General features: G+C 44.5%; 1 protein-coding gene across 1 annotated transcript in view; it reads right to left on the reverse strand.

The window, feature by feature from the left end:
• The window catches only part of STRC (stereocilin), a 39,918-nt gene extending 14,599 nt beyond the window's left edge, over positions 1 to 25,319 (reverse strand). Inside the window, exons 1-18 of the mRNA XM_029574505.1 lie at positions 25,219 to 25,319; positions 22,912 to 24,235; positions 19,235 to 19,297; positions 16,482 to 16,592; positions 13,931 to 14,097; positions 12,928 to 13,114; positions 11,476 to 11,591; positions 10,909 to 11,041; positions 10,222 to 10,404; positions 6,746 to 6,784; positions 5,913 to 6,080; positions 5,591 to 5,740; positions 5,343 to 5,401; positions 4,997 to 5,120; positions 3,548 to 3,639; positions 2,690 to 2,825; positions 1,769 to 1,968; positions 282 to 372 (exon numbers count right to left, since the gene is read on the reverse strand). Coding sequence (XP_029430365.1) covers positions 282 to 372; positions 1,769 to 1,968; positions 2,690 to 2,825; positions 3,548 to 3,639; positions 4,997 to 5,120; positions 5,343 to 5,401; positions 5,591 to 5,740; positions 5,913 to 6,080; positions 6,746 to 6,784; positions 10,222 to 10,404; positions 10,909 to 11,041; positions 11,476 to 11,591; positions 12,928 to 13,114; positions 13,931 to 14,097; positions 16,482 to 16,592; positions 19,235 to 19,297; positions 22,912 to 24,235; positions 25,219 to 25,319 — 3,444 coding nt within the window. The remainder of the gene's footprint in view (positions 1 to 281; positions 373 to 1,768; positions 1,969 to 2,689; positions 2,826 to 3,547; positions 3,640 to 4,996; positions 5,121 to 5,342; positions 5,402 to 5,590; positions 5,741 to 5,912; positions 6,081 to 6,745; positions 6,785 to 10,221; positions 10,405 to 10,908; positions 11,042 to 11,475; positions 11,592 to 12,927; positions 13,115 to 13,930; positions 14,098 to 16,481; positions 16,593 to 19,234; positions 19,298 to 22,911; positions 24,236 to 25,218) is intronic.
• Between the last annotated feature and the right edge of the window lie 1,671 nt (positions 25,320 to 26,990).

The following is a 26,990-nucleotide window of genomic DNA, read 5'->3' on the forward strand; positions in this document are numbered from 1 at the left end:
CTGAAAAATATTGCTTTTCCGGCTCAGATTACACTTTGCAGCCAGTGGACTCTATGCGATGTTTCAACTGCAGTCTTGACGATATTAGGGATCTGAACCCTCCTCAGTTATGTTAAGACAAAAAATTCAAATTAAATTGGAGCATAAGGGTCTGTGGCACCAGGCAACACAGAAACCCGAAAGCAGAAAAAGAGCATCTGACCTGTGGCCACTGCCCACCAACACAACAGCTCAGCTCTGTAATCCCTCCCGCTGGAGGAAAACTGCGAGCACGCACTCACCTTCGGCAAAGAGTAAAGAATCTGTGTTGTTAGAGAGAAAACCAGCCTCCCGGCCTGCTCCAAATCTTTCCGGCTCCAGTGTGCTGGATTCCTGTGAAAAGAGCTTGCATTTGCCACAGGTATCCGTTAAGAAAAGCAATAACCACCCCTCTCCCTCTCCTACCCCCTACCCCTGCCTCCAAAGAAACCCCAGCTCGACGGAACATAGGCTGACAGGCGGCAAGAACATCACGGATTCCACATGATGTTTACCCTAAGCCACCACCACGGGGGATGATATAAAAAAAAAAGCTGAAGGCTAAATTTTCAAAAGGTGCAGGTGCCTAATTTTCAGAACTTTTTTGAAAATTAGGGCTGAGTGCCTAAATTTAGGCTCCTGGGTGCCAATATTCAAAGGGGTTTACTCTGCTAAGTTCAGGATTTAGCCAGACAAACCCCACAGTTGTGATTTCCCTCCCCGCTGAACAGCTACGTTTTAGCCATGTAAGCAACTTACATGGCTGGTGGGGCATTCGGGGAGGCGGTGGGGCGTGTTTAAAGTTTATCCAGCTAGTGCTGAATATCGGTGCTACCCGGGTAAAGTTATATTCGACTAGTTCTGGTCGGGAAAAATACAGTCCTAGCTGCCAAAACCCCACAACTGACATATGTGGCTGAGCCAGGGCCGGTGCAAGGTTATTAGGCGCCCGAGGTGAACCTTCTGCCTTGCTCCCACCCGCCCTGGTCACACACCCCCCCCCCCCCCCCCAACACCCTTGGTTTCAGCCCCGACTCCTACCTCATTCGTGCCCGCCGAGTGTGTACCTCTCTGGGGCATGAGCAGGATGGGCTCATGCCCCAGACGATCCAGAGGATTGGTGAACAAGGAGGACAGCCTGCCTGAGAGAGTCTGCCAGAGTTGGGAGCCCTACGGAGAAGAGGATTTCCCCGGACAGAGTGTGGGAAGTGCCAGAGGAAGGGCAGCCTGCGACACCAGAGAGAGAATAAAGGAGAAGAGGACGGCTACCAAACCGGGGCTGGGATGGTCCAGAGAGGAAGGGGTTACCCCTCCCGAAAAGCGGATCTGTTTTGGGGTGAAGCGAGACCGGGTTTATTCTGTGACTCTCTGGGCTTGGCGTTACTGTTGGCGCGCTATTCAGGAGCGCATCTTGTTTGGACTTTGATTTCCCTGCAATCGGACAGGAAAGATGTTTATTTTGATTACAGCCCTGGCGTGAACGTGGCCAATTTCGGAGGGCCTCGCTGGCGAGCAGGAAGAGAACCCTGCTCTTCCTAAGGGCCATGAAAAGAGAGACTGCTTCTCCCCCTGCACAGGACGCCCCCGGGAGCTCAAGGGGCCTTGCGGGGTGCGTGTACCCTCCCCATGTGCCCAGGACCAGAGCGGGATGCGGGCTACCCAGCTCTTCACTTCACTGGCCACTGATTGCTCCCATGAATAATTTTCATTTAACTCAATACAGGAAACGGCAAAAGCAAGAGTACTCTACCCCAGCACGCTCTCCTCTGTCAGCAGCCTCCCAAGCTGCTGAGCGAACTCTTCTGGAAGACACAACATCTTCAGGTCCTCCAGGCGTAGCGACAGGCTCTCCTTATTGAGCTGGGATACACTTTCCTCCTCTAGGAACCCAACCAAAGGCCCCAGCACATCCAGAATCTCTCCTGTTATCTCAGCAGTTGCCGGAGATCTCTGACAACACAAAAATGAGCTTTTTTTTTTTTTTTTTTTTAACAAATTCTGCTTAATGTGTGGCTCAAGTGCATGTTCTGATAGATCACAAGTAGCCGACAGATCCCTAAAACCTGATTTATTTCTTGTCTGTCACTCCTAGGGTTAAGCGCTGGCTTTCCCAGGGCTACCTGGCTAATAACTGTTTATGGAGGTTTACTTCAGGAACTTGTCTAACCATCTTTTGAACCCCAGTACATTAGTTTTCTTGACCATATCCTCAGACAACAGATTGCATAACTTGATTGTACTGTGATTGTTTTAAATCTGCTGGTTGCTAGCTTCATGGCGTGTCCCCTAATCCTAGTTTTCTTTGAAAGAGTAAATAACCGTTCCCTATTTACCTATTCCACCCCACTCATGATTTTATAAATCTCAATCATATCCCTTCTGTCATCTCTTCTCTAAACTGAAGAGCCCTGATCTGTTTAGCTTCTCTCTATAAGGGCAGCTTTTCCAGCCCCTTTATCATTCATTATAAATGTTTTGTGTCATCTCCCATCTCACTGCCATTCTGGCATGTGATAAAACAACAGAAACGAAATGAAACGAAACAAAGTAAAACAGAAAACGAAACAAAAAAAAATACATGAAATGAAAGTTTTTCCACCGCATCCCTCCCTACCCACTGTTACCACTGAGGGGAATCAAAGAAAAAGTCAGGAAACATGTATTCCCTTACCAGGGCAAGCAGAGCAGTGCGAGCCAGAGCAGCCTGTTTGGGGTACTGCAGCTCCAGGAAGCTCCTGGGGTGTCTGCTCACGTGCTCCAGAAACAGCTTTATCGAGTCATTGGAAAGTCTCTTAATAAGCTTCACCCTTAAGCAGTTAAAAACAAGATATGCTGAAACAATAAATGAAATGTGAAGTGGAATCCCGGAGCTATTAAGGTCACATGAACAGCAAGGAGAAAAACATTAACAAAACGAACTGCTTCCCAACAAGGGCATAGAAAAAAAAAAAGTGGTGTGATCAAATAGCAGCATTTCTAGCAAAACAGTAGCCTCGGGGCCAAATTCGTTAAGCTTCTTTTTCACAAGGACGCAGGATGGGAATAAAGGGCTATAATCAATGAGGCCCTTTTGCTCCTTATCGCCTGATAACAAATGATCAGCAACCGTATCACTCTTAGATCTGGACAATTTTCAACTGGATTTAGCTGAAGTGCCCAGCTAAATAGTCCTGAGTGAGAAATGTCGCACTCAGAATGGGTAACAGTTCATGTGAACTTGCACAACGCAGGGACTAATTGGACATATTAAAAAGAGGTGTTCCCGGGGGCGTCTGTGTCTTGGGGCGTAAACAATACATTGTGTGCCTCCGTTCCACCACCAGCAGGAACTGCTGGGGCGCAGTACCCAGGTACTTTTGCGGTTGCGTACCTCGTAGACAGTTTTCAAAGAGAAACTACTCATATTGTTCTCCCTTGAAAAAAGAGCTACAAGGTCCCCACAGCTACAAAAGTAATGCGGGCTCCTGAAAAGTACTCCCCCACCCCCACCCCCTTTTGTTGATCACTAGAATAACTGCATCCCACGTACGGTAAGTCAGTGACAAATTCTGGTCCAAGCCAAGTTAGGTCCTCCCCCAGTAGCCCAGATCTTCGCTGGATGTCTTCCAGGATACATTTCCTCTGAGGAACAGAAGGTCATCGTTTTTTTCGAAAATCAATCAATCTCATTAATGATAACAATAATAATATTAAATAAGCGAGACTCTGCAATATAACGGCGGTCTGTGAAATATTCGGACAAAAAAATGCCACCCACAACTAAAGGAGCCTACTTTCCGGGATGCGCGTGCATATGTCCCCGGTCCTCAGATATGCATGGATTCCTCATGTTCCTCTGAATTATTTGGTGCGGTTAGGAAAGTTATTAGGGAACGCGCGTGTGCGCACACACACACACATAGCACTCTCACAAGTAGACTATGAAAAAAAAAGAAACTAAAAATTGAAAACAAATCTGGAGATGATGTTTGCTGCACATACATTTACGATAGGGACCTTTGTTTTCAGTTTTTATTTTATTTTTCCTGGGAATTTCACTGTTAGGGCCAAAAGAATATCTGTGGAAAACTGATTTTATGAAAACACACAAGATGCAACTCAATGGAGAAGTCATTTTTCCACTGCTTTTTTCTTTTGTTCCCCAGGAAAAATAAAATAAATACTGAAAACCAAGGTTCCTACTTATAAGCGAGTTCTTTGTGAGCCCCTGGCTTTAGGCCTTTAATAGGATGTGCCAGGGTGGCGTTTTATGTTTGGTCATGCAAGATGACCAAATTGACGCCTCTAAAAACCAAAGTCTTCCTGAATCCTCAGAACAGGTGCTGCCCGTGTGTTTCAACCCTGCACTAGAAGGGACCTCCTCTAAGGGTCAGAGGGTATTTCAGTCATCATGCACGTAGTGTCTTTGGCCTCCCTACTGTTCACATTGTGATTGTACTGATATAGATCACTGTCCACTTGGAACTGGAAAGAGATCACCAGCATACATCACATAAGCTCCCTTTATTTATTTTTGGGGGGGGCCTGGTAGATTTCTCCTTCTCCTTTGGGCTTCCAGCTCAATCAGAACCATCTATGGCTCCATAAGCCTTTGTTCACATCTACACTGGGCTTTCCCCCCTATTTTATAACCACCACCACCTACTCCAGCCAGAGAGTGAAAGCCAGACCGGGAATCAAACCTAGATCTTCCACACGGCAGCACATGGCTTCGATTCTGAGCTCCCAGCACAGTCAGGGCCACCTTTCTAAGTTCTTATGGATTTGAATCAGTGACCTACAGATGAAAGGCACTCTAACCTGGGCTGCATGGGTTATCGAGTTCAAGATGTGCACTGTTAAAAACCGTAAAGGAATGCTGATGCAGAGGACCATTAACTGAGACCTGGAACGTGCCATCACAGTTTACAAATCTGCTCCTTGGTGTTTCATTAGCATGTAGGTAGGAAGAGTTTCTGATCACTAGCAGGCTCCTTACCAGACTTCTTCGCAAATTCTTTGGTAGCCCATAGAGATGCTTGACAACTTTGAGAAAATCTGAAAGTGAAGTCAGCTGCCGTAAGGTGTCACAGCCCAGTCCTTCTGCAAGGGTCCCCAGCTCCCTGTTCAAAAGATAGCAAGAAGCTTAAAGCTCTACATGAAGGGACTGCTAGATGCAAACAAACACGGCCAGCATCTTGCGAAAGTGTGAGAGTTGCAGCATTTGGACCAACCACTTTGAAGACGGCCTGTCCACAAACCTACAGGCTTTCCAGAGGCTTTCCCCAAGCACACATCACTACAACCCTCTTTCAGGGAGATGATGTTCAGAGAAATCAACTTACACAACCATGTCCTTAGTGACATTGCTATCAGCTTGAATCTTCTGCCAGAGGAACTGGGCCTGTGGACAGAGGAGAGGAAGCAGGATGGTGGAGAAAACAGAGGAAAATCAATGCAAATAATATGATGTTGTTAAGGCCACTTTGCCTCCTGCCAGGCAACTTCTGCAAGTTAACCACATGATTAAGCATCAGGAAAGCAGGCATTAAAATTGGAATTCCAGCTGTGAAGAAGGAATGAGATCGTCTACCTGCTGCGGTGCCCATGGAAGCTCTTTGTAGTGGCTGACATTCACCAGCACGTTCTGTGCATCCAGGGTCAGGAGTTTTAGGGGCACGAACGGAAAAATACAGCTCAGCTGAGCGGGCCAGGAACCTTGCTCTTTGATGAGCTTCCGAGTCTGATACAGAAAACAGAAAAAGACGCGGGAAAACTGAGCGAAAATGCGAAGTGCGCTGTTAACGAAAGAGGATTGGGGGGAAAAAAAATCACTTCTGCACAGGAACCAACATCTGTCTGAGTAAAGAATCCAAGCTAAGACAGGAAAGCTTCCTGAAAACAATGCGTCCTACCCTAAGTGACCACAGTATTGCGGCCTTCTGCGCAGAGGAGAGGAGAGGCAGAGCCGGGGCCAAGCACTGGCAGACTTTGCTCAGGGCAGACGGAGGAAGTGACTGTAGGACTGCAGGGCTGAGGGCAGGCAGCAGGCTGTGAAAGCTGCAGATCACCATCTCCGTGACCTGTAACGGAAACATCAGATGTGTGCAGGAGAAAAGAAGCTCGGATCAGTGCCTGCCACCACCTCTGGACAAATCTGCAATGGAGGCATGCTAAATGTAGAAACTTTAACAATGACCTTCCATTTATCTAGAGCCAAACTGTCCCCCACTTACCAAGGTTTATTTTAGCATAGTCTGTGCAATAGATATGGGTTTGTTTGTTTTTTTCCATTTTCAGCTGCTAGACAGCTAGCAAAGTTAGCCGAATAAACGTATCCAGTTAACTTAGCCTGGATATTCAGCAGCATGGGTATCCCTGGCTATCTAAAAGTTAGCTGGATAATGCCTCTCCACTCCAGAGCACACCCAGAGCAACCGTAACAGAGCTGAATAGGTTTTTTTTGCCAGCTATCCAGCTATGTCAGGGGCAGTCAAAGCAACGAGATTTTTAATTCCTGCTGTCTTTCCAGCTAAGCCTGAGCTTAGCCAGAAAACCGCTTTACATATTAACCTCAGTATGATTGCCAGAGGCAAGCCAAGAACACAGACTTTAAAAGTGTTCATCTTACTGTTTTAATCTCACAAACAATGATAAGAATACTCCATCACAACCATGAGGTTAAGGGGTCTGGGAAGGAAGGGATGCTGAGAAGGCTAGAAAGTCAGGCGGTTGGGATAATACTTACATCTTGCAATGAGGCAATCCGTCTCAGCATCAGAAAGGCCTGTACACAAAGATGGAAGAGTATTGGGTATTTAGAAGAAATCCTTATCCCTTATCTGTCAAGATAAAATCAAAAGGCTACCATCCACCCCTGCTTGGATTACAAAATAGCTCCAGACCATCAGGTGCAGGTGAGTTATCTCATTGCATTGTGAGATTTGTAATCTTTATTTTCCTTGAAAAGGGCTACATATATCAGAATTCTCCTGATTTTTGACCTGACTAGGATTGGCAGTGTTGCTGAAGAAGCTTGGACAGACCTTAGTGGAGGGAGACGAGATGTGGAAACTTCCATGAGTTTTGTCATACTGAAACGTGGTGGAAATATATCGCGTTCACATTCAACACCAATTAGTAAACTAAGCACAACCCTAGGAGGGAGACTCAGTCTCATAGCTCTTGTAGCACTTTTAGAAACCGGACAAGAAACATTGGAGGTAGCTGTGAGGTGAGAAGCATCTAGAAGACAACAAAGCAATGTCCCTAGTCATTTAATTCAACTTCTTCTTGAACATCTAGAGAAAAGAATTATTTAGGTTTGTAGGACCACCACTCTTTCAGTTAATACACCAACAGCATGCTGAAAATTATAAGGTCTGCTTTTATATTTTTTGAAAAATGTTTTATGCAAATAAAATTGTCCATATCTTAATGATTCATTATAAGCTCAGACCTGACTTTAAACAAACGTATCAAGTGAGTGGAATAGTCATGAACGCCAGCAAAAGGATGAGGGAGAAAAGAGGAAAACACTACAGCACCTTGTAGTGCTACAGCTTTTTTTTTTTTTTTCAAATTTGATTTGAATCAAATCTCCTAACTCAAAATCTGGGACTCAGACACTGAACTAAAGAAATAACTCCCCTACCTATTGATAAACTGTTTACACATTTGTACTTTGGGTTTTTTTTGGAGGGGGTGGGATTTGCATTCAGTATTTATTTATTTACAATCTTGTATAAACCGCCTATACAATGGTAGTGGATGTAAGCGGTTTACAAAAATGAAACATTCACATTTAATTAAAAACATAAAATAAACAAGTCATACAAGCAATAAAAATTCAGGTCAAAACATAGATGAAAGATCAATAGACTATAAGCTTCTTTAAAGGGGGGACGAGGAGAGGGGAAGGAATGGAGTTAATCTACTTGCAACTTGCCAAATGCGACCGAACATAAGTGTGTTTTCAATGTTTTCCTGAACTCCTTAGGACTAGATAAAAGCCTAGGTGAATCTGGAATCGAGTTCCAGAATACTTGGCCAGCAATTGAAAAAGCAAACCTTCTGGTGAGATCCAGCCTTGCAGTTTTAATTGTGGGAACTTGTAAAAGGTTTTTATTTATAAAATGAAGATGATGTGTCATTGGTATATTCGTAGGGTTGAGAACAGCCAATCACTGGATGTTTTGTGTAGAGATTTATGGATGATTCACAGAATTTTATATTGGATTCGCAGCCATACAGTAAGCCAATGCAGCATACTAAGAATTGGAGGATACAATCTCTGATTTTTGTGTTAATAAGGAGGCGGGCAGCAGCGTTTTGTATTAACTGGAGTGGACAAAAAGCAGTGTCAGAAAGCACTAGATACAACCCATTACAGTAATCTAGTCTGCTGAGAATTCGTGCTTGTAGAACAGTACAAAATTCTTCAGGATACAGTAACGGTTTTAGTTGTTTTAGTAAGTGAATTTTGTAGAAAAAACGTTTTATGACCGAAGAGATTTGAGAGGACAGGGACAAATCTGCATCTAAAGCAACTCCCAAGTTACGGGCATGAGTTGTTATGGGAATGGAAAAATTGTCAAAGATTAGATGAGGCAGAGGATGGCAGGAGGAATGTGGAATGGTTGATAAGTGTAGTATTTCTGTTTTTGAGGCGTTAAGTTTTAGTCGATTGTGAGATAGCCAAGTATTGATGGATTTCATATACAAACTGACAAGGGATAAAGTGTTGGACCAAGATGAGTTATATGGTACGAAGAATTGAATGTCATCAGCATAGATTTTGAAATCTATGCCTAGACCAGCTAGAAGGAGACAGAGTGGAAGTAGGTCAATATTGAACAGAATAGCAGAGAGTGAAAAACCTTGTGGTACACCGGAAAGAATGGGGTGCCAGTCAGAGTGATGTATACCAATACTGATTTGCTGAAAACGTTTGAACAGAAAAGACAGTGAACCATTTAAGAATGGTATCTTTGATACCGATGGGTTGCAAACTGGCAAGGAGAATGTCGTAATCCAGAGTTTCAAAGGCAGCTGAAATGTCAAGGAAAACTAAAATGTCATCTGTGCTGGAGTCAAATCGAAGGATGATGGTGTCAAAGGAGGAAAGGTGCAGCCTTTCAGTACAACGGCCTGTTCTAAAACCGTGTTGATTAGGATGAAAAATGTCATTTTCATTGATGTAATCTGTTAACTGGTGAAGTACTAGGGATTCTATAATCTTGGCTAATGAGGTTAAAGATGCAATAGGGTGAAAGTTACTGATAACAGTAAGGTCCATGGTGTTCTTCTTGGGGATGGAGAGTATAGAAGTCTGTTTTAGCATGTCGAGAAATATACCTGAACTAAGAGAAAGGTAACTGACTGGGCCAGAGAAAATGAGACATGTTCATGAATGTTTTTTAGGAGATGACCTGAGCAGGGTTGTATAGATTGAAACCTTCATTTTAGAAAGAGTACAGACTGTTGTGGAGGGTTTGATATCAGCCTAAGTGGACCAGGAGCAATTGACTGGTTTAGGGGATAGGTAGGTGGGAGAATTCGGCATATATATTCGTTACCTTATCTTTAAAGTATTGTGCAATGTTGTTACAGAAAGTATTATTAATATGGTCAGAAGATTCAGTCTTTAAAGTAGTCAGTGATTTGACAATATTGAAAAGAGTACTGGGATTGCCATTGGCTCCCTGGATTTTGGTTGCATAGAAGGAATTTTTTACAGAATGAATCTGTTTTTTATATTTTTTCAAACAAGAAAGCATTTTTACGTTCAGGTGTGGGGTTTTTTCACCAACATCGTTCAAGACATCTGAGTTCAGATTTCAGTTTTCTTAATGAAGGGGAAAGCCAGGGAGCACTAGATCTAGATGGAACAGTACAAAGTTTTTTTGGAGCAATAGAATCTAGGGACTTTGCCTGGTTTCAAATTGGAATACTTCAATTACAATCAATGTCAGTACCAGTAAGTTGAGGCATATTTGGAAGAAACATTTTTAAGAAGGATGCTGGGTCATTTTTTTTCCATTTGTATAGTTTTTTTTTTTGTATAATGTGACTCCCAAAAAATGATTTAACTTTCTCTTTCTTCTGATTTCCTATTATACTTGTAGTCATTGTTGGTATACTTTATTCATGGAGGACCCTCGTTTCTTAGCTCATGTTCTTATAAACTTGGGGTTAAGTCAAGTGTCATGGCTACGTACTCACCTGGGCAGGTGTTAGGTCAGCAGGCTGCAGCTCGGAAAGGATCCCTCTCACCTGAGTATCTGACAATCTCTGAAGGAACTTCACGCCCAGCTCAGGAAGGAGCCTCCTCCAGGCACTGAGCTCCCTGGAGCCAAAGGCAGTAAGGTTCATGGTTTGTAGCAAATCCACTAACGAATAAGCCAGCTGGAATCAAAGCAGAACAGCAAGAAATACCAAGATAGTCTGAACACCTCCCAGAGGGACCTGGTGAGGATGATACTGGTCTCATTCATCTCATTCTCTTGCCTGTGGCTCCTTTCCTTTTTCTATAGAGGGACTCTGCTGAACTCAACAAGCCCCATAGCAAGAGATGCCACTTCCCCTAACCTCCCACCTTTCTAGAGGAAATCCGCAGGAGATTTCTCATTTAAGTTTCTTACCATGAAAGATGAGTTTGCAACCAATTTCCAAACTCATTGGCTGAAAGAAAAAATGAAAACGGACTGCACTTTTGCAAGAAAATTAAAAAAAAAAAAAATGGCATCCAGCCCATCGCTAGAGATAACCTAGCAGATCCCTGTTCTGACCATCAGCAGAGGTGAAAGAGAAAAGTGAGCATGAACAGAGCATGCACAACAGACGTGAAGAGACATCTCTCCTATCCAAAGCCAGGTTTGCGTTCTGAAATTCAGAGAGGTTTTAACTCACTCGTCCATGTGGATTCAAGGTTCCATCTGCAATGCATTCTAAGAGCTTCTTCTCCAGCACCCCAGAAGGGTCACGCAGCGGAAGCAGACTCCGCAGGTCTTCATGACTCAGAAAGCAGGTTAGACTCCCAAGCCTAGGCAGATTTTGAAAAATAGCCTTCAAGTAGTAATTTCAAGTGCCAGAAAGTGGAATATACGTCTAATAAATAATTTAGCATCCCTCCACCATAGAGGAGACATTGAGAGTGGCTTTGATGGCTATGGTAGAAGAGTACAAAACTTCCCTTTAATTCTCTGATCCCCGGTCTTTTTCTATGGCACTGTTAATGTGTCCCTCATTCCATGTCCTATGATCATGGTGATAGGCATCGAACCTTATGATACCTTAGCTTCAGGTAAACTAAAAAAAAAATACTGAAGAGATATATTCACAGATACAAAACAAGGCGACTACCCAGTGTCACGAAACTGTATTTTCTGGTATGCTGACCCCACATACTGAACCAAGCTTTCGGACTAGGCAGGGAAGAGTTTCTCATCCAGATAAATAGGCTAGAATTCTCCTTACCTGTGAATCTGCTCTTCAGTGATATCACTGCTCTGGTTCATGAGGCTTCGTGCTATGTGACGTCCTTGGTCCAGTCCTAGGTGAACGTCTTTCCATCCTTCTGCCAGCAGTCTTACCTGATTCACAATAAAAAGTCATCAGTAATAAGCATGAAGCTCACTGCAAGTTCATATAATACGTTCTAGCTTATTGTCCATCACTACTAGAGCAGATTTTGTGGACTCACCTGTTATGGAGCTGGGAAACCTGGAGTCGTACTCCCAGTTGTCCGCACCACTCTCCCATGCCCCGCCCTCTTCTCCCCTCCCTCCCCCCCCCCCCAAAAAAAATGGTTTGACATTATTAGAAATGTGTTTTCAACAGAAGGCAAGCACTAGAATGAGAGAGGTTCTGCTGAGTAGATAAGACATGAAGTTCAGTGGCAGAGCTGGGGGAGGGGAGTAGTCCAGTGCTGCAGTATCAGGGAAGTATTTCATGAAAGGACAGAGCAGTGGCAAGCGGCATGCGGGGATAGGCTGGCACCTAGATATATTGGAAAAGGTGTGCAACTAGTGTGGAAAAATGCAAGAGCCATCAAGTCAAAGCCTGCAAGCTGCCGTAAGAGCGCTGGATTTGACTTTCTGTTTAAGGGTTTCAAGAAAAGGGAAAAATGTTTTCTCGTTTTGCTGGCATTTTTTTGCTGCCCTGGGAGAACAATTATTGTGCTTTCCCACCTCTCCAAGCGGTAGCTTCATTCGGCGATTTAACTCTTCTAAATCGACTCTGGATGCTTAAAGGGTGAACTAATACATACATATGCTTCGTTTCTCAAGAGCCAACGTTAAACCCTTTACTCCCCTGAGGAAGCCACCTCTTGTTGGCGAAACGAGGATCTTCACTTGGGCTGATCTATATGGGTTCCACTACGCTGGTCTGCAGCTAAGCACACTTAAGCTTTTGAGTCAAACAGCATTTATCATGTTCTTAATACCCCAGGCTGAGTTGTAGCGAAGCATTTTTGAAATACATCTCCCTGTTCATATAAGTTTTTTTGCACACTAGGATTTGGGTGGCAGCATATGAGACTTTATTTGATTAACATCGAGGGTTTTTTGCCAGAAATGACTGAATCTCTTTAAGGCCTATTGGCACATGTTGTGATAGCCTTACAAGACTGCTTGCTACTTTGTCGGCGGTAAGTTATGATCTGGCTTTTTTCTCCACTTTTATATATGTACTGCAAATAGTCTCATATGATCCTTATATATATATATATATATATATTATAATTTTCCATTTGCTTTCTGGTATTCCCATATGATAGCAGTTTTTATATAGAGAGAGATATAGATATATCATTGAAATTCTTTCATATTCTAAAATAAAATTTCACTAGCACTCTCCCTCTTGATTCATATTACTTTTCCGAAGATCTATCCGTCAATGGGAACCTTTAATAATCCATGTGCAAACCTGCTCTGGCGTGAGCTGCATGAAGTGGCAGAGTGGGAGATGTGGCAGCAGAGGCTGTGTAGCCTTCAGGAAATACGGTGGCCATGAAGGAACATCCCCAAATGTGTCTGCCAGCAGGAGGCGCTTTGCAAAGGCTCGCTTTTGCGTGAACTTCATTTCTGGACTCTGGCTCCTGATTGCAGCCAAACTAGGACAGAAAAAAACATATATAAAAACTGTCACCAAGGGGACCAGAAAAAAACATATATAAAAACTGTCACTAAGGGGGCCAGATTAACTTAATGAGTTATATTTTCAAGTCTGGCTTCAGGTCAGTCATAATCAAAAGTCATTACCATCTGAAAGCTGTTCAGAAACGTTTGTAAAATGAGTCGATGGACCCAGTCCAATATGCAGTGGAGAGGTGTCCACACCTTCTCAACCGGCACCAACTAACAGTCTCAGTCAGCACAGAGATCAAGGATGGTGGGCAGAGAAACTGAAATATCCTCCCACCCTTAGAAGCGGCTTCTCCAGAACAGCAATGGAGGTACAGAGTAGTGTGGGAAGCTCATGCTGCAATTGGGAACATATGGAGAATTTCAGCTATGAATTACTTTCCATCTGGTACTTGTAATCAGCACCACACAGCAACTTCTCTAGAAAATTTGAAGATAATACTGTCAAAGCGAAATTGTGTCAAGCATTTCTGGAACACTATTCACCATGATTCTCTACCCAGGGATTGACCACTCCTGTTGTGGGCCTGCCTCACTATCATGGGATACAACTGTGCTGTAAACTGAAGTGTTTACGCATTCAGTAAGTTTCATTATCTTCCACTGTACTGAGGCAATGAAGTGATGCTTGCACCTCAAAATATGCCAACATTCTTTGTGACCCACTAAAGATTCATTTCCCTTTTATTTCACATATTCTGGAGTAGAAGCAAAGACCCCAGAAGCAAGGAAGGATGTCTCATCCCTTGGTTTCACCACCTCAGAGGAGGGCTTTCAGTACTCACACGCTCTCGTTGGCCAGGAGTGAAGGCGGAAAGCGAACAATGTCAGAGATGGACATGAATGGGATGAACTGGGAAAGGTCAACAAACAGCTGTGGAGTTAGATGGGGAAACTTCTGGATCAGCAGCGAGGTTAAAGTCTCCAGCGCTCGTTCATCTGACTGAGCAGCCTGCAGAGGTAACAAGAGACCACGCTAAGTTTCGTCAGAAAACTCCTGTCCCAGGTGGTGTCAAAGGGTTAGAACACCCAAGGGTGCAAACCTAATTTCTTGACATCATGAGCGTCTGATCCATTCCTAATCTTCTGACTCTCAACCCAAAGTAATTCTGATCCCGTCGTTTTGTTTTTTGTTTGTTTTTAAAAAATGTATTAATCGCTTAACACAACTGGCCTAAGCGATGTACATAGTAACATACACAAAATTACAATAAACATTTAACAAAGACTAAAATAAACAATTTACATTTAAATTAACATCAAATAAAACATTGTCACAATTTGTATAAGAAGTAAGATGGCAATACTTCATTACAATACATCTTAAATCTGGTAAATAATACTCAATCAGTTAGATGTTATTAACTTCACTACTTATGTCTCAAGAATACAGATGAGAAAAAAATCTAAATCAGTTAGATGGTAATCACTTCATAGCTAGATCTCAAAAGCACGGGTAAGAAGAAAATCTTTATAATCTGTTTTAAATTTCTTAAGATCATCTACAGATCTTAAGTCAAAAGGAATCGTCAGCCAGAAATGCTCATCAGCACGCGTAGCTCGATCCAGCCCGTTTCTGTTCATGGAACCCAACTCTGATACACCGCTTCTCTTTCTTCATTTGCCGTCTTCCTCTCTGCTGTGCCTTTCTTACCTGCAACTGGTTCTAGAGAGCTTCTGTATCCAAGGCTTGAAAAATACACTCACCTGTTCTCCTCGAACAAGTTGATTTTCCACTGCTGGTGAGAACCACCCAGATAGGAGAAGGCAAAAAAAATTGGCACTACCCGCCTCTCCAAACAGGAAATAGTATGCCACAAGGAACCATCCCTCCAATAGGCACTAGCACAGAGTAGAAGGCTGCAGAGATCTACCCCTAACCTCCTGACAGGAAATAGCGCATCATGGGGAACCCCCCTTCCTTCTCTCTCAATAAGAAATAGCATGGGAGAGGGGGGTCAGGGGGTACGCTGATAGAGGAGAGATCGGAAATCCACTTCACATAGAGATGATGAAGCTTATCCAGGCACAAGGCAACATCAGGGCTCTGCAGAAAAAGGATGATGAAGGGGAAGGGCAACTAGGAAGGCGGAGACAAGGATAGGAGGAAAAAGAGAGAGGAAGGAGAACAGACTGAGCTGAAAAAGGAAAGGAGGAATACCAGAGGAAAAAAAAGCTGAAAATAGCAGAATAGAGAGGACGAGTGTCAAAAGCAAGACTCAAGATAGAGAGGCTGAAAGCAGGGAAAACAGAAGAGGATATGGGAAGCAAAGAATGAGTGGGAGGAACAAGAAAATGAGAGAAAGTAAAAAAAAAAAAAAAAAAAAAAGGACAAATCAGAGGACACAGAAGAGGAGAAAGAAGAAGGAATAACCCGAGAACAGAGGAGGAGTAATTGGAAGCGAAGAGAAAGGGAAAGCTGATGCTATGGATCACAGCAGTGCCATCCCTGCTATTCCAGTCCTTGAAGCATCAACTTCCAGGCAGAGAGCACTTTCAGAGCAGTGCGGATCAGTTCCCAAAAGCTAAAAACAGGGCTCTTCCACCAGGCATTTCCAGACTAGATCCATGTTCTGATACCCCCCCAACGCAATGTTTCAATTCCAGTGATCATAGATAATTTGTTTAATTGTATAACATGTTCCCCCACTCAAGAATTTGTATAATAAGTATAATTTGTACAATATGTTCCTTATTATTCTTGATGTTACATTATTTTACAACCTTTAGTTGTCCATTCTCTTAGCTTTCATTCTTCAGGCTTCCCTTACAGCCTCCTTTTTAATTACAGCACTTCTGATGCTATTTGCTCCTTCTGCCTATCTCCTTGTCCCGCCCCTGTTAAATGTAATCTCCATTCTTTTTGTTGATGTAAACCGATATGATGTGTCTACTAATATCGGTATAGAAAAGCTGTTAAACAAATAAATAAATAAATAGATAAATATAAATTCTTGCTCGCTTTCTCCCTGACAGGCTTCCAGCAAGGAGAGAGCGGAGCCTGCAGTCTCCAATGAAGAGCAAACACTATTAGGGAGTTGAGAGTCGGCAGATAAGTCTCTCAGGTTTCCTTCACTGCAGACTGAGAGAAAACTATCAACAAGCAACAACAGCAAGAGAGGAAGAAGCCAGGAAGTCCGTACAGATTGGTGGTGTGAGAGAGGAAGAGGGGTGGAGGAAGGCCTTGATAAATCCATTTCTTTCCTGGGGAGTTAAGCCTGGGACAAATGTTTCAATCCCTGCTTGTACTGTAAGCCAGATTCTGCTGCTCCCTTCAGGCTCAGCTGCTCTAGACCTGCTCTAAAATAGCTTCTTTCCAGGCCTTGCACCACGAACCTCGAGACGGTGCCAGGCGCGATGCGTCAGTGAGAGGAACTGCTTCACCGCCTCGTTCTCAGCAGACATCAGGAGCTTCCGGAAGCTCTCCGCAGGCATCTGCAGATACTCCTGGGGAGAAAGGCGAGAGCTAGTTTAGCACACTGCTGGCATTCGCGTCACCCTGTACGGCTGGCAGCTGGAAAATATTCTTAGCAATGTGCACAGACATAACCAGGCAGACTGGAGGGGACATTTGGTCTTTTTCTGTTGTCATTTGCTGTGTTACATCTATTTTTCAATAATCCCATCTGCTCCCTCCTTCCCTCCAGAATTACCACACAGGGCCCAATGTACTAAGCATTTTTCTCGCAGAGAAAAAAAAAATAGGAGAAAACCTTTAGTACATTTTCCCAATGTGACAGTGATCAAATGCAGTTCTGTAACCGGTAATCAAATGTCATTTTGGGATGAATCAAAGCTGGCTGAAACTGAAAGCATATCCACAAATATCTGAAGGATGTAGTTCCCATCTTCTGAAGAGTAATCCAGTATCCAAGAGGGGGAACCCACAACAAGCCAGCCTCTCTACATGCAGAGCAACAGTGGCAAAACAGGAACATTAGTGTTCTTCATAAAACCTTAAATAATAAAACATCAATCATAATAGTAAAATCATATTCATAAAAAGAATAAATATTTCAAACCAGTTAATGAATAAGAGTATCCAAAATTTCCCAAACACCAATACAAAATTTCAGTATATCTGATGAATAAAAAATCCAATAATTAAAAAAAATGTTCTGTTCCCCCCCCCCCCCCAAATTAAATATTTCAAAAGAGCAGAAGCATCAAATTATTTATTTATTTATTTATTTAGGCGCTTTATATACTGTCATTCCAAAAAAACATCACAATGGTTTACAATATCCACATTCATATTCATGGTCAATGATCACATACTGGTGTCAATATTTACCTTCTACTTCAACACCACAGCATATACATATTCTAGTTCATAATCATAAATATTTTAGGATATCACACTATCTACTATATAATCTAATTCATACTTTTTTTTTTTTGTCAACCTAACAGTAAATACAAGTTCCAGTTCTACTAACAATACACTTCAGATCATTCATTCCTTATTACACCCAATAATTAAAACTAATAAGGATTTAAAAGTCTCCTGCTCTCCATACCTGGGATCTTTCGATGGATTGGGGGAGGGAGGGCTGTACAAATGACTTCTCTCTCACACACACGCACAATAACACATTCATTTTCTCACACAATCTCTCTCTCACATGCACAGGCTGCTTCTCCTTCACAGATACATTATGTATGTGTGTGCCTGACACACAAGCACACAGGCTCTCACAGGCATATAAGCTGTCACACAGACACACACACACACACACATAGACTCTCATACAGACACACACAGACACACCCATAGGCTCTCACACATACATATGTGCTCACATAGATACATAGGCTTTCACACAAACACACACATAGGCTCACACATACACATATGTGCTCACACAAACACACACAAACATATTCATAGGCTCCCACACAGACACACACAGGTGCTCTCACACAGACACATACATACATGCTGTCACAGACACACACAGGATCTCACTCACACACACATACAAGCTCACACATATACATGCAGGGCCTTCTATTGTCATCGAGCCATTGTGGAATGAGCTCCACCATGTCCCAATGGCCTTCCTACTTGGGGGGGGGGGGGGAGGGAGCAGAAGTTGTGCATGAGCACATGCACACAAAAACATGGGCCTCTCCTTCAGTCGCCAGAGGCCTCTCTTTTTCTTCAGCCGCCAGCAGCCTGCGGCCTCTCTCCTTCCTTGCTGCCGGCAATATACACACACACAGACATGCTCTCTCACACATTGACACACACAGACAGATATGCTCTTCCATTGACACACACACAAAGACATGCTCTCTCTCATATTGACACACACACACACACAGACAGATATGCTCTTCCATTGACACACACACATACATGCTTTCACAGACACACAGAGACATGCTCACAGACATGCTCCAACACCTAGACACAAACATACAGGCATGCTCTCAGATACACACAGGCGCATGCTCTCACTCAGAAGCACAGCGGCAGCCTCCTCCTTCAGCTCCCTTGGCAGTTGGGACTCTTCCTCTTTATTGAGGCCTCGGGGGCTGCTGCTGCTCTGCTTCCTGCGCCAGAGGGGGCTGCCATTGCTGCTGCTCCTCCTCCTACGCTCAAACGCTGCACAGGCAGAGCCGAGGCTACCATTGCCTGTGATGGCCCGGCGGGGCGCGCGCCACTCTTTCTGCTGCTTCTTCCCGCCGCACGGACCTAGCACTTCCGGTCACGTCAGCGAAAAGGAGGCGCGGCCATGCCGTCGCTGCCCCTCTAGGCGGTTGCCTACCGCTTCCACTGGCCTTAGACTCCATTAAAAATAAAATCTGATAACGGCAGAGATTTGGCCATTCAGGGATACCCACCGGCGGTGAGGAAGAAAAGAGAGGGCGCAGACTGGCAGTGGCTGAAGAAGGAGAGAGGCCGCCGGCAGAGCTCATCCCTCTGGCGGCCTCTCTCCTTCCTTAGCTGCCAACGGGTTGAACTCCACCGGTGGCCCCGCGACCTCTCCTGCTACTGCCGGCCCACCGCCCTCCCCGGGTGTGCCGCCCCGTGCATGCCATGCATTTGCACACTCGGTCGCGCCGGGCCTGGTCAGACGTACCTGGAGAAGAATTTCCAGAACTGTGGCATTCTCTTCTTTCTGGATGAGATCCCAGAGCACAGGCTACAACAGAAAGTAGAAAAAAGACAGGGTGATATTGGTGTATGCATTTCCAAAGCATTTAATAGTCCAACTGCCCCTTATCTATGAGCTTTATGCATAAAATTGATGTGGTGGGCAGAGGGGGGAGTATGAGGGGGTACACCAGGAACTACCTCAAACTACTTTAAGGGACCAGCCACAGAGACTTAGCGAGGTCTTCCTTAAGGATCATCCCCACAAAGGATTCTGGGCCCAAGGAGGATCCCTTCAGCCTACAATAAGTTAGCAGGGCCCAGAGAGATTAGGGAAGCCTTGGGGAGTAGGCAGAGAGATAAGATTTGTTAGGCCTAAGGACTATGTATTTTCTGAAGCTAAGGTGAGCCACCTTGTTTGTTTGTCTTGGCTTTTCAGAACTGTGTCACCTGAAGCTAAGCTAAGCTGACTGCATTGTGTTGGTTTTGAGATGCCTTTTTTCACTGTAAATAAAGAGCACCTATGGAACAGCCAAGTCTGCCTCCTTTCCTCTGGCTGAGTCCAAGCCGCCATCACTCCAGTTACCCCAGGGAGATATTCAAATCTTGCTTTTTTTTTTTGTGCAGGTAATCCAAACGTTTCCCCGCACAAAGGCCTACGACTATCAACCTCGCTGTGTATACTCAGCTGTGTTACCTTTCAAGCTCCAGTCTACTGAGTTTGAGCTCATCTCACCCACATTCAGAACTTTGAAACATTTCCAGCACAAAGATATTCACTGAGATTTTGGCAATAAAAGTAATCAGATCCTATGTTCAGAAACAGCACTTGGAGGTCCTCTGTGTCTTAGGAAAACCTTTCAGGCTGGCCCCGCTCAGTGTCACATTGTACATTAATCAGCTTCATCGCAATATGAATTGTGCCTCGTTAGTCCTTGGCTCTGCTGACATCAGCGCTATCTAGAAGAGAGCAGAGAAAGCTCACCGGGCACGCTCCCATTGTGATGTCAGCTTGACCTAAGGGCAAGAAGCCAAAAACACATGCCCATACGCCAATGTCCCATTTAGATATGCTCAAGGTCACTTATATGGCCCCAACTCAAGAGGATTCAGTGGGGGAGAATAAGGCAAAATAAATTGTAATTTTTCACGACTAGAGCCCAAACCTTTAGATAAAATAGAAAGCAACAAAATGTTATACAAGAGCTTCAGAAGTGTAACATTTATGTTGAAGCCTGAAAAAAGCAAGGGATCTCATGCAAATTGCACTCTTTTCCTTCCACCCCTCCTTCCCTTAGCAGCTTCACTGCAAATCAAGGACCGTTCTCTTCACAAATTCGCATCTCCGCGTTCTGCAGCCCTGAGGCTTCGGCCTCTATTCTGCCCTTCCTAACATATCACTAGGGACCTGCGTTCTTGGTCTTAATTCTCTTATTTTTCCCAGGAACATATCAGTGTTTATTACAAGAACAATAACGGTAGTAGAAAATCAGTGGAAACAAATGGCATCATTTTTCTGGCTAAATATCAGCATTTATTCAGGTGAACAGAAGCCAGGTCAGTAAACAAAAAAAAAAAAGATATTAAGAAGATAGGATCCTAGAGCAGGCATTTTAGGAAGAGGGTCCTATAACTTTCAAAATTGTTGACTGAGCTAAATGGACATTTTTAAGACTTCTTCTTCCAGCATCTCTCCTGCCCTCTTCCCTTCTCGCCCAATCCCTCCTCTCAGTCCTTCCCCTCAATGTCTCTCCTTTCTCCTCAGCATCTCCCCTCTCTCCTTCCTCCTCCCCGGTGTCTTACCTCTTTCTTCCCTCTCAGCCCAGCATCTCCTTTTTTCATCACCCCCTCCCAGTGCCCCCCTTCTCTCTCCTCTTCCCAGAAGGACAGGTTTCCCGGTGCAGTCCTGCTTAGCAATGTCTCCAGGGCTAGCTTTGGCCTTCCTTCTCAACGCCAACTCTGGGAACTCCCTCCAGTGAAGCTCCAGTGACCTTCTTCTCCAGCAGCTGTGGCGGCAGCAGCTCTGACCTCCCTCTTCCGATGCAACTCCAGTGAGGGCTCGAGGTTTGGTGATGGATCCGGTCCCCTTCCTCCCATGGCTGTAGCATGCATGTGCATACCGCTCCCACACTTTTATTGCTGCATGCACAGCTCCTGTGCATGCCCCACTGTCGGTCTTCTAAGGGAGGAGATGCTGGAAAGCATTACAGGCTTGCTGTTATGTTCTTAAAATTAGGACGAAAATCAGTTTAAACCGAAAACAATGGACCCTACATATATCCTACAGCCATGTGGAGTGTACTTTGGGATAGCAGCTAATCACGCCCTCTACAAAGAGAATTATACATCTGCATACATTGAACTTGTTTCTCATCTCACTATTTTATAGGATGCAGTAGGAAACCATTATTTACAAGTTACCTCTTCCACGCGCACTATGGCAGCAAACATTGCCCTAAGTAATGAAAGACGCAAACAAATACAGATGAGAAACAGGAGGATCAGTTGCGAATGCAGAAACCTTTACATCTAACACGATCATGTCTTCCATGGGACAAATGGTCCGAAAGGCAGACCGCATCACTTCCCAAGGTGCACAGTAAAATGTTTTTACTGCAGGTTTTTACTGCATAGGACCAGAAGAGGTTTGTCGAGTGCAAACTGCCCTGCAGGAGTCTCTGCACTTAGTACAGGAAGGTAAAATCCTTGAGATAATGCAGTCTGACTCCTAGGTTGTTGTCATTTGACTGGGGAGAGAAAATGGAGCAGCTTCTGCCATGGACCGGCACACCGGTTCCTCTCTGACATCCAAGCTCATTTATGCTGTAGAAGGCAAGCTGTGATGTTTTAAGTTGCTGAACCCTGACTGAAGTCCGTGCTACCTGAGCCTGGCCTTCCGGAGTGTTCCTCCAACCCAAAGTGCTAATCTTCTCCATATCTCAAACTATCTTGTACCTTAGTCATTGTTTCCTCGGTTTCCTCAGGGGAGGGGGTTACCCAGCCCCTGTTTGCTTATCCCAATGAATTTATCATTACCCAGCTGTCTTTGATTTTAAGGCTTCACTCCTGTGCTGCACATCGTCGGAGGTTCATGCTCTGGAAAGACTTATTTGGTTCCTTCCTGGATCAGAAGTGATTTTTCTTCCCCAAAAAAGTGTGGAAAAAGGTCTCATGTCTACAGTGAGCCCTGGTAAGTCGAATATACAGATCATCATTCGGGTTCGTGTAGCTGTCTATACATAGTTAAATCAAAGGAGGAAGCAGTGGAAGCCCAGTTAGCAGGCTTCGTACAACCACCCTCGGGTTTTCATTGGCTGAATCCAGCTTTGAGAATGAAATGCACATTTGTTTTTTCTAAAAACTCAGAAAGACACTTCCCACTGACAGGGAATCTGTGGTCAGGTCACTGTAGACTATTATGTAGGTTTTTATTTGGATTTTATGAATGTATTTTTTAGTCGACACTAAACAATTGCTTGGAAATTGCAGAACAGAAGAATGAATGAATGGATAAATAAATAAGTAAATCTCAGTGCAAACTGATAGTGAAGGGCACATGGCCAAGACTAGCCTGGGCAACATAAAAAAAATACCAACCGAAGGAAAATTATCCCTTTGGGAAATGATGATATAGCACTTATATAAGCAAGAAAGAAAACTTACACTGAAACAGCTGAGCAGGTCCTTCTTCAGAGAATTGTTATGTTCCCGCTCCAAGTACCACCCCACCGTCTGAAGGATGCTCCGGGATGAATTCCCCTGGAGCGATGCCCAAAAGGAGGAGTTATCCATGAGACTGGAAATGAGTATGGCGTCAGCCAGCTGCTCCCTGGTATCTTTTCCTACATCATCCAAGCTGGAAAAGGTAAGGACAAAGTCCATCAACTTCAGAAGGTAGTTCACATTCAGGAGCCAGCTAGGGGGCTCATGATCACACTGAGTGATCTGGGAGATCACACTCATCAGGTAAGAGATGGGATTTCTGCACAGCTGGGATGAGTCAAAGCTGGCCGACACTGGAAGCATGTCTACAAATCTCCGAAGGATGCAGCTTCCATCTTCTGATGAGTTTGAACAGAAGTCCATTATCCATGGGTGGGAAGGCATCAAGGTCTTATAGAGAGAAATGTTCTGACATAAGGCATCCTTCAAGCCCCTGTCGTCTATTCCACGGCACTGCTCAAGCATGCTGCTATTTCTAAATGCCTGAGGGCTCCATGCCTTGTAATTGCAAGAGGCAGCAGTCCTGAGAGTGGATGAATTAAGTGCATGGCTATTGAGGTCATGGCGTTGACACAATTTTGAAAACCAAGTTTTGCTCTCGTTTGGGAATCTCATGAGGGTCTTATTGCTGCACAGCCTTTCAGTCCAGAGTGTTCTATTTTCAAGAAAGCAGCTCCAGAAGTTATCCTGGCTGAGGTGTTCCCCATGAAATGACTCCAGGCAAGTGCTACTGGTCTTAGAATGCTTGTACTCGTCATCAGTGCTGTTAGACAGGTCGTTGCAGAGTTCTTCCATCAAGAGCTGGTTGTGGCTGTCTCTGCCTAGGAATGATAAGTTTCTGCACACAGCGACATTAAATTCTGCAGGAAAATACTCACTGCAGACTCGCACCCAGAGGGAGTCCTCTTCAACTGATGACAGGTACCAAGCAGCATCAGAGCAGGTAACCTTGAGATCAGGAGCTGTCTGGTTAGTGTAGTCTGTTCTGTTGAAGAGGTTACAGTACAGGTAGACTGTAAAATTGGAGACTCCGGGCAAACCTGGAATAGTGTCATTGCATGCAGCCTCCAAAACTTCAGCTGAGAACCAAGGGTCGTCCCAGATCTCTGCATCTGATCGCTTGGTAATGCTATGAGCCTTCTCCTCAGTTCTGTTAAAGTCACCGTTGGACGTCTGACAGGTCAGGATTGGAGGGGTAGATGGGAAGCTCCTGGTGTGAAAGCCCAAAGTCTGGACATTCCATCTGATGTTGTGTTTTATCCCCCTGAATTGGAAAAAAAAAAAAAAAAAAGAGATAAAGCAATTTTAATTTCATGGTTCAGTTTGATATTTTAATAAAAACACTCATTCAGATTATGGTGTGAGGGATGGGTTCTAGTAAGTTTATTTTTTATGGAAGAGGCTGGGTTGCTACAATGGAAACCAAAGTCTGCAACTGATCTACAAAAAAGAGGTATAAAGTTTTCCCATGGGGGTCTGCCAGAGTATCTGGAAGGACTTAGGGGTGAGGTTTTGTGTCCTGGTCAGTCATTGCCCTCCCTGCTGTGCCTGTCAATAGAGATGACAATTAGTCCATGCTGGGACAGTGTATTTATTGATGTGTCACATGGCTACTTAAACACTTGGTAATAACTTTTGGCTGCTTCCAAGTCAAACTTTAACTAGCAACCTATATGTGAAAAAGAGAAAAAAACATCTCTCTCTATGGTTATGATTTAAACAGACCCTGAGCCATGAGCAGGCAATAAAAGGCATTGCACTCCTCCCTTCAGTTTTTTTATTGTGCCCCCAGCTCCTGCTACTACTACTTATCACTTCTGTGGCGCTGCTTGACGTACACAGCACTGTACAAAAACATATACAATAGATAAACAATATCTGCTCCGTAGAGCTTGCAATCAAATCAAAACAAATGGCAAAATAGACTTTGGGGATTTATTGGTTTTATGTGCACTAAACGTACAAAAATGAAATTACTACTTTTGTTAAATGTGCGCCTTTGCAAACAGATTTATCTGGATAAATGTTGTCTGGGTAATGAGTTACCTGCAGAACGAGGGGGGAGGGGAGTGGGGGGAATGTTTAAATCTTGGCTTTTGCCCGAGAAACTCAAACCATTGCCGAGCCAAACGCTTTGAGCACTGACCTCGTAAAGAATCTTTTATGTATCAGAACATTACATAGCTTAAGATTACTTTTACTTAACACTCGTGTAGCGCCACACCACATACGCAGCGCTGTACGAACAAGGCTAGCTGGTAAAACCTTTCATCCCCAGGTCTCTTATAAACCGTTCGCCCTCTGCACTTGGTGCTGGTGCCATGGACCCAGATTTGCTTTCGAAACATTTACGTAGGCTCATGCAGGAGCAGAAACGTCACTGTGACGTAACAGAGGCGGCTCGTGCGGGAAGGAGTGGGCACGAAGAATGTGTGCGTGCGTGCGTGCGTGCACTGCCCCTCCCCCCTCCGTCCCTTGCTCCCCTATCACCCTGCACGATCAGGCTTATGAGCTAATAGGCAAGCGCCTGCGCTTTCCGAGATCGCAGGCACTAGGGCACCACTGCCCAACCTGCCGCCCCTGGGAGAATCGGGATAGGTTGGATGCACGAAGTGAGTGGGGGGAAAAAAAGGGACATGAAGCTGGAGGGGGATCAGGGAGAGAGATTGGACTCCTTTGGAGACTGAGCTGCAGGGTGGGAAGGAGAGAGGACGGGTCACTCCCTTTAGGGTTCATGCTGGCACCGGCCCTGGATTTAGAGTTCATACCTAGGAAGATGACTGAAAGCTCCTTCTACGTAGTCGCTCCCACAATTATGAATCTAAGAAAATCGGGGAGCTACCGTGCTGATGACCATCAGAATCACATGTAGGCAGCACACTGAGAATGTAAAACATCAACACAGCCTGAAAAGCCAAAGAGTGAAATCAGGGGAAAGATTCAAAAACAAACAAACCCAGAGAAGTGACCATGACCAAAGCCTTGGGCGCCTTTTATTCCAATAAAGTATAAACACACGCAAAATAAAAATATATTACAACAAAAAGAAATGAAACAGGAATCAGATAAAGAGGATGCAAAAGAGCCAAAAAAAATCAAGGGAGCAGATATTTGGGGGACTCTGGCTGCTGCCCTTGCTTTCTGTTTAGTGAGTGAAATTCGCTGGCCATATAAAATGCAGTTTAAAATATGCAAACAACTGCCCACTGGTGCTTGATCTTTGGTTCTTGTAACTTACCATAACAATAACTGCTGGAGGTTACCTGAAAAAAGCAGAAAAGAAGGATGATAACTGATTCGGGGTTTCATTAAACAAATGTTTGCTTAGCTTTGACCCTTTTGAGGGAAAAGGTCTTACCATTACCAATGCAAACTCCACATGTAGGTTATAGCACAGGAAACCCTACCAAAGAGCGCTCATAATGCAATGTGAATGAAAGGCTGCTACCCGTGCAATTGCTCCATAAAGTAAGAAGACCTTACCTGCAGAACATGTTCCATCCTGGTCAAAATGAGGCATGCCAATGAGGGAGGAGACTTTGTTGGCCAGTGAGCCTTTCATGTGTGAAACCTTCCTGTTGAAGCTGGCATAGACGGATCTTCCCACCCGCCTCAGAAAGCGGTGCTGCAGTTCATCCAAAGCCTCCCAGACCGCATCTTCTGAACTATGCCCTGAATCCTCAGCACCCAGGCCCTTTCCTCCCTCTGTCGACCGATAGAGGAGCTGGAGAAGGCTCTGCGTTTCAGTGGGGCTTTGCCCCACACTCGGGTGTGTGAAATTGGTGCGTTTGTCCCGGAGGACAGCTGGCAGCTCACTGAAGGGCCTGAGCCTCTCCTGTGCCGCGGGGGAGCGTCCAGATTGCACGTCCACCACTGGCTTCCAGCTGCTGCCTTCAAAGAGCGTCATCAGCCGCTGCAGCCAGTCTGCATTTAAGCTGCAGTTATTACGACCCATCAAGGAGCAAAGGAGACCTTGCAGGGCGGTACTGGCTTGGCCAAGGGTCTCGCTCAGGAAAGCT

This window comes from Rhinatrema bivittatum, chromosome 13 (assembly GCF_901001135.1).
Source record: "Rhinatrema bivittatum chromosome 13, aRhiBiv1.1, whole genome shotgun sequence".
In the NCBI taxonomy this organism is placed as follows: Eukaryota; Metazoa; Chordata; class Amphibia; order Gymnophiona; family Rhinatrematidae; genus Rhinatrema; species Rhinatrema bivittatum.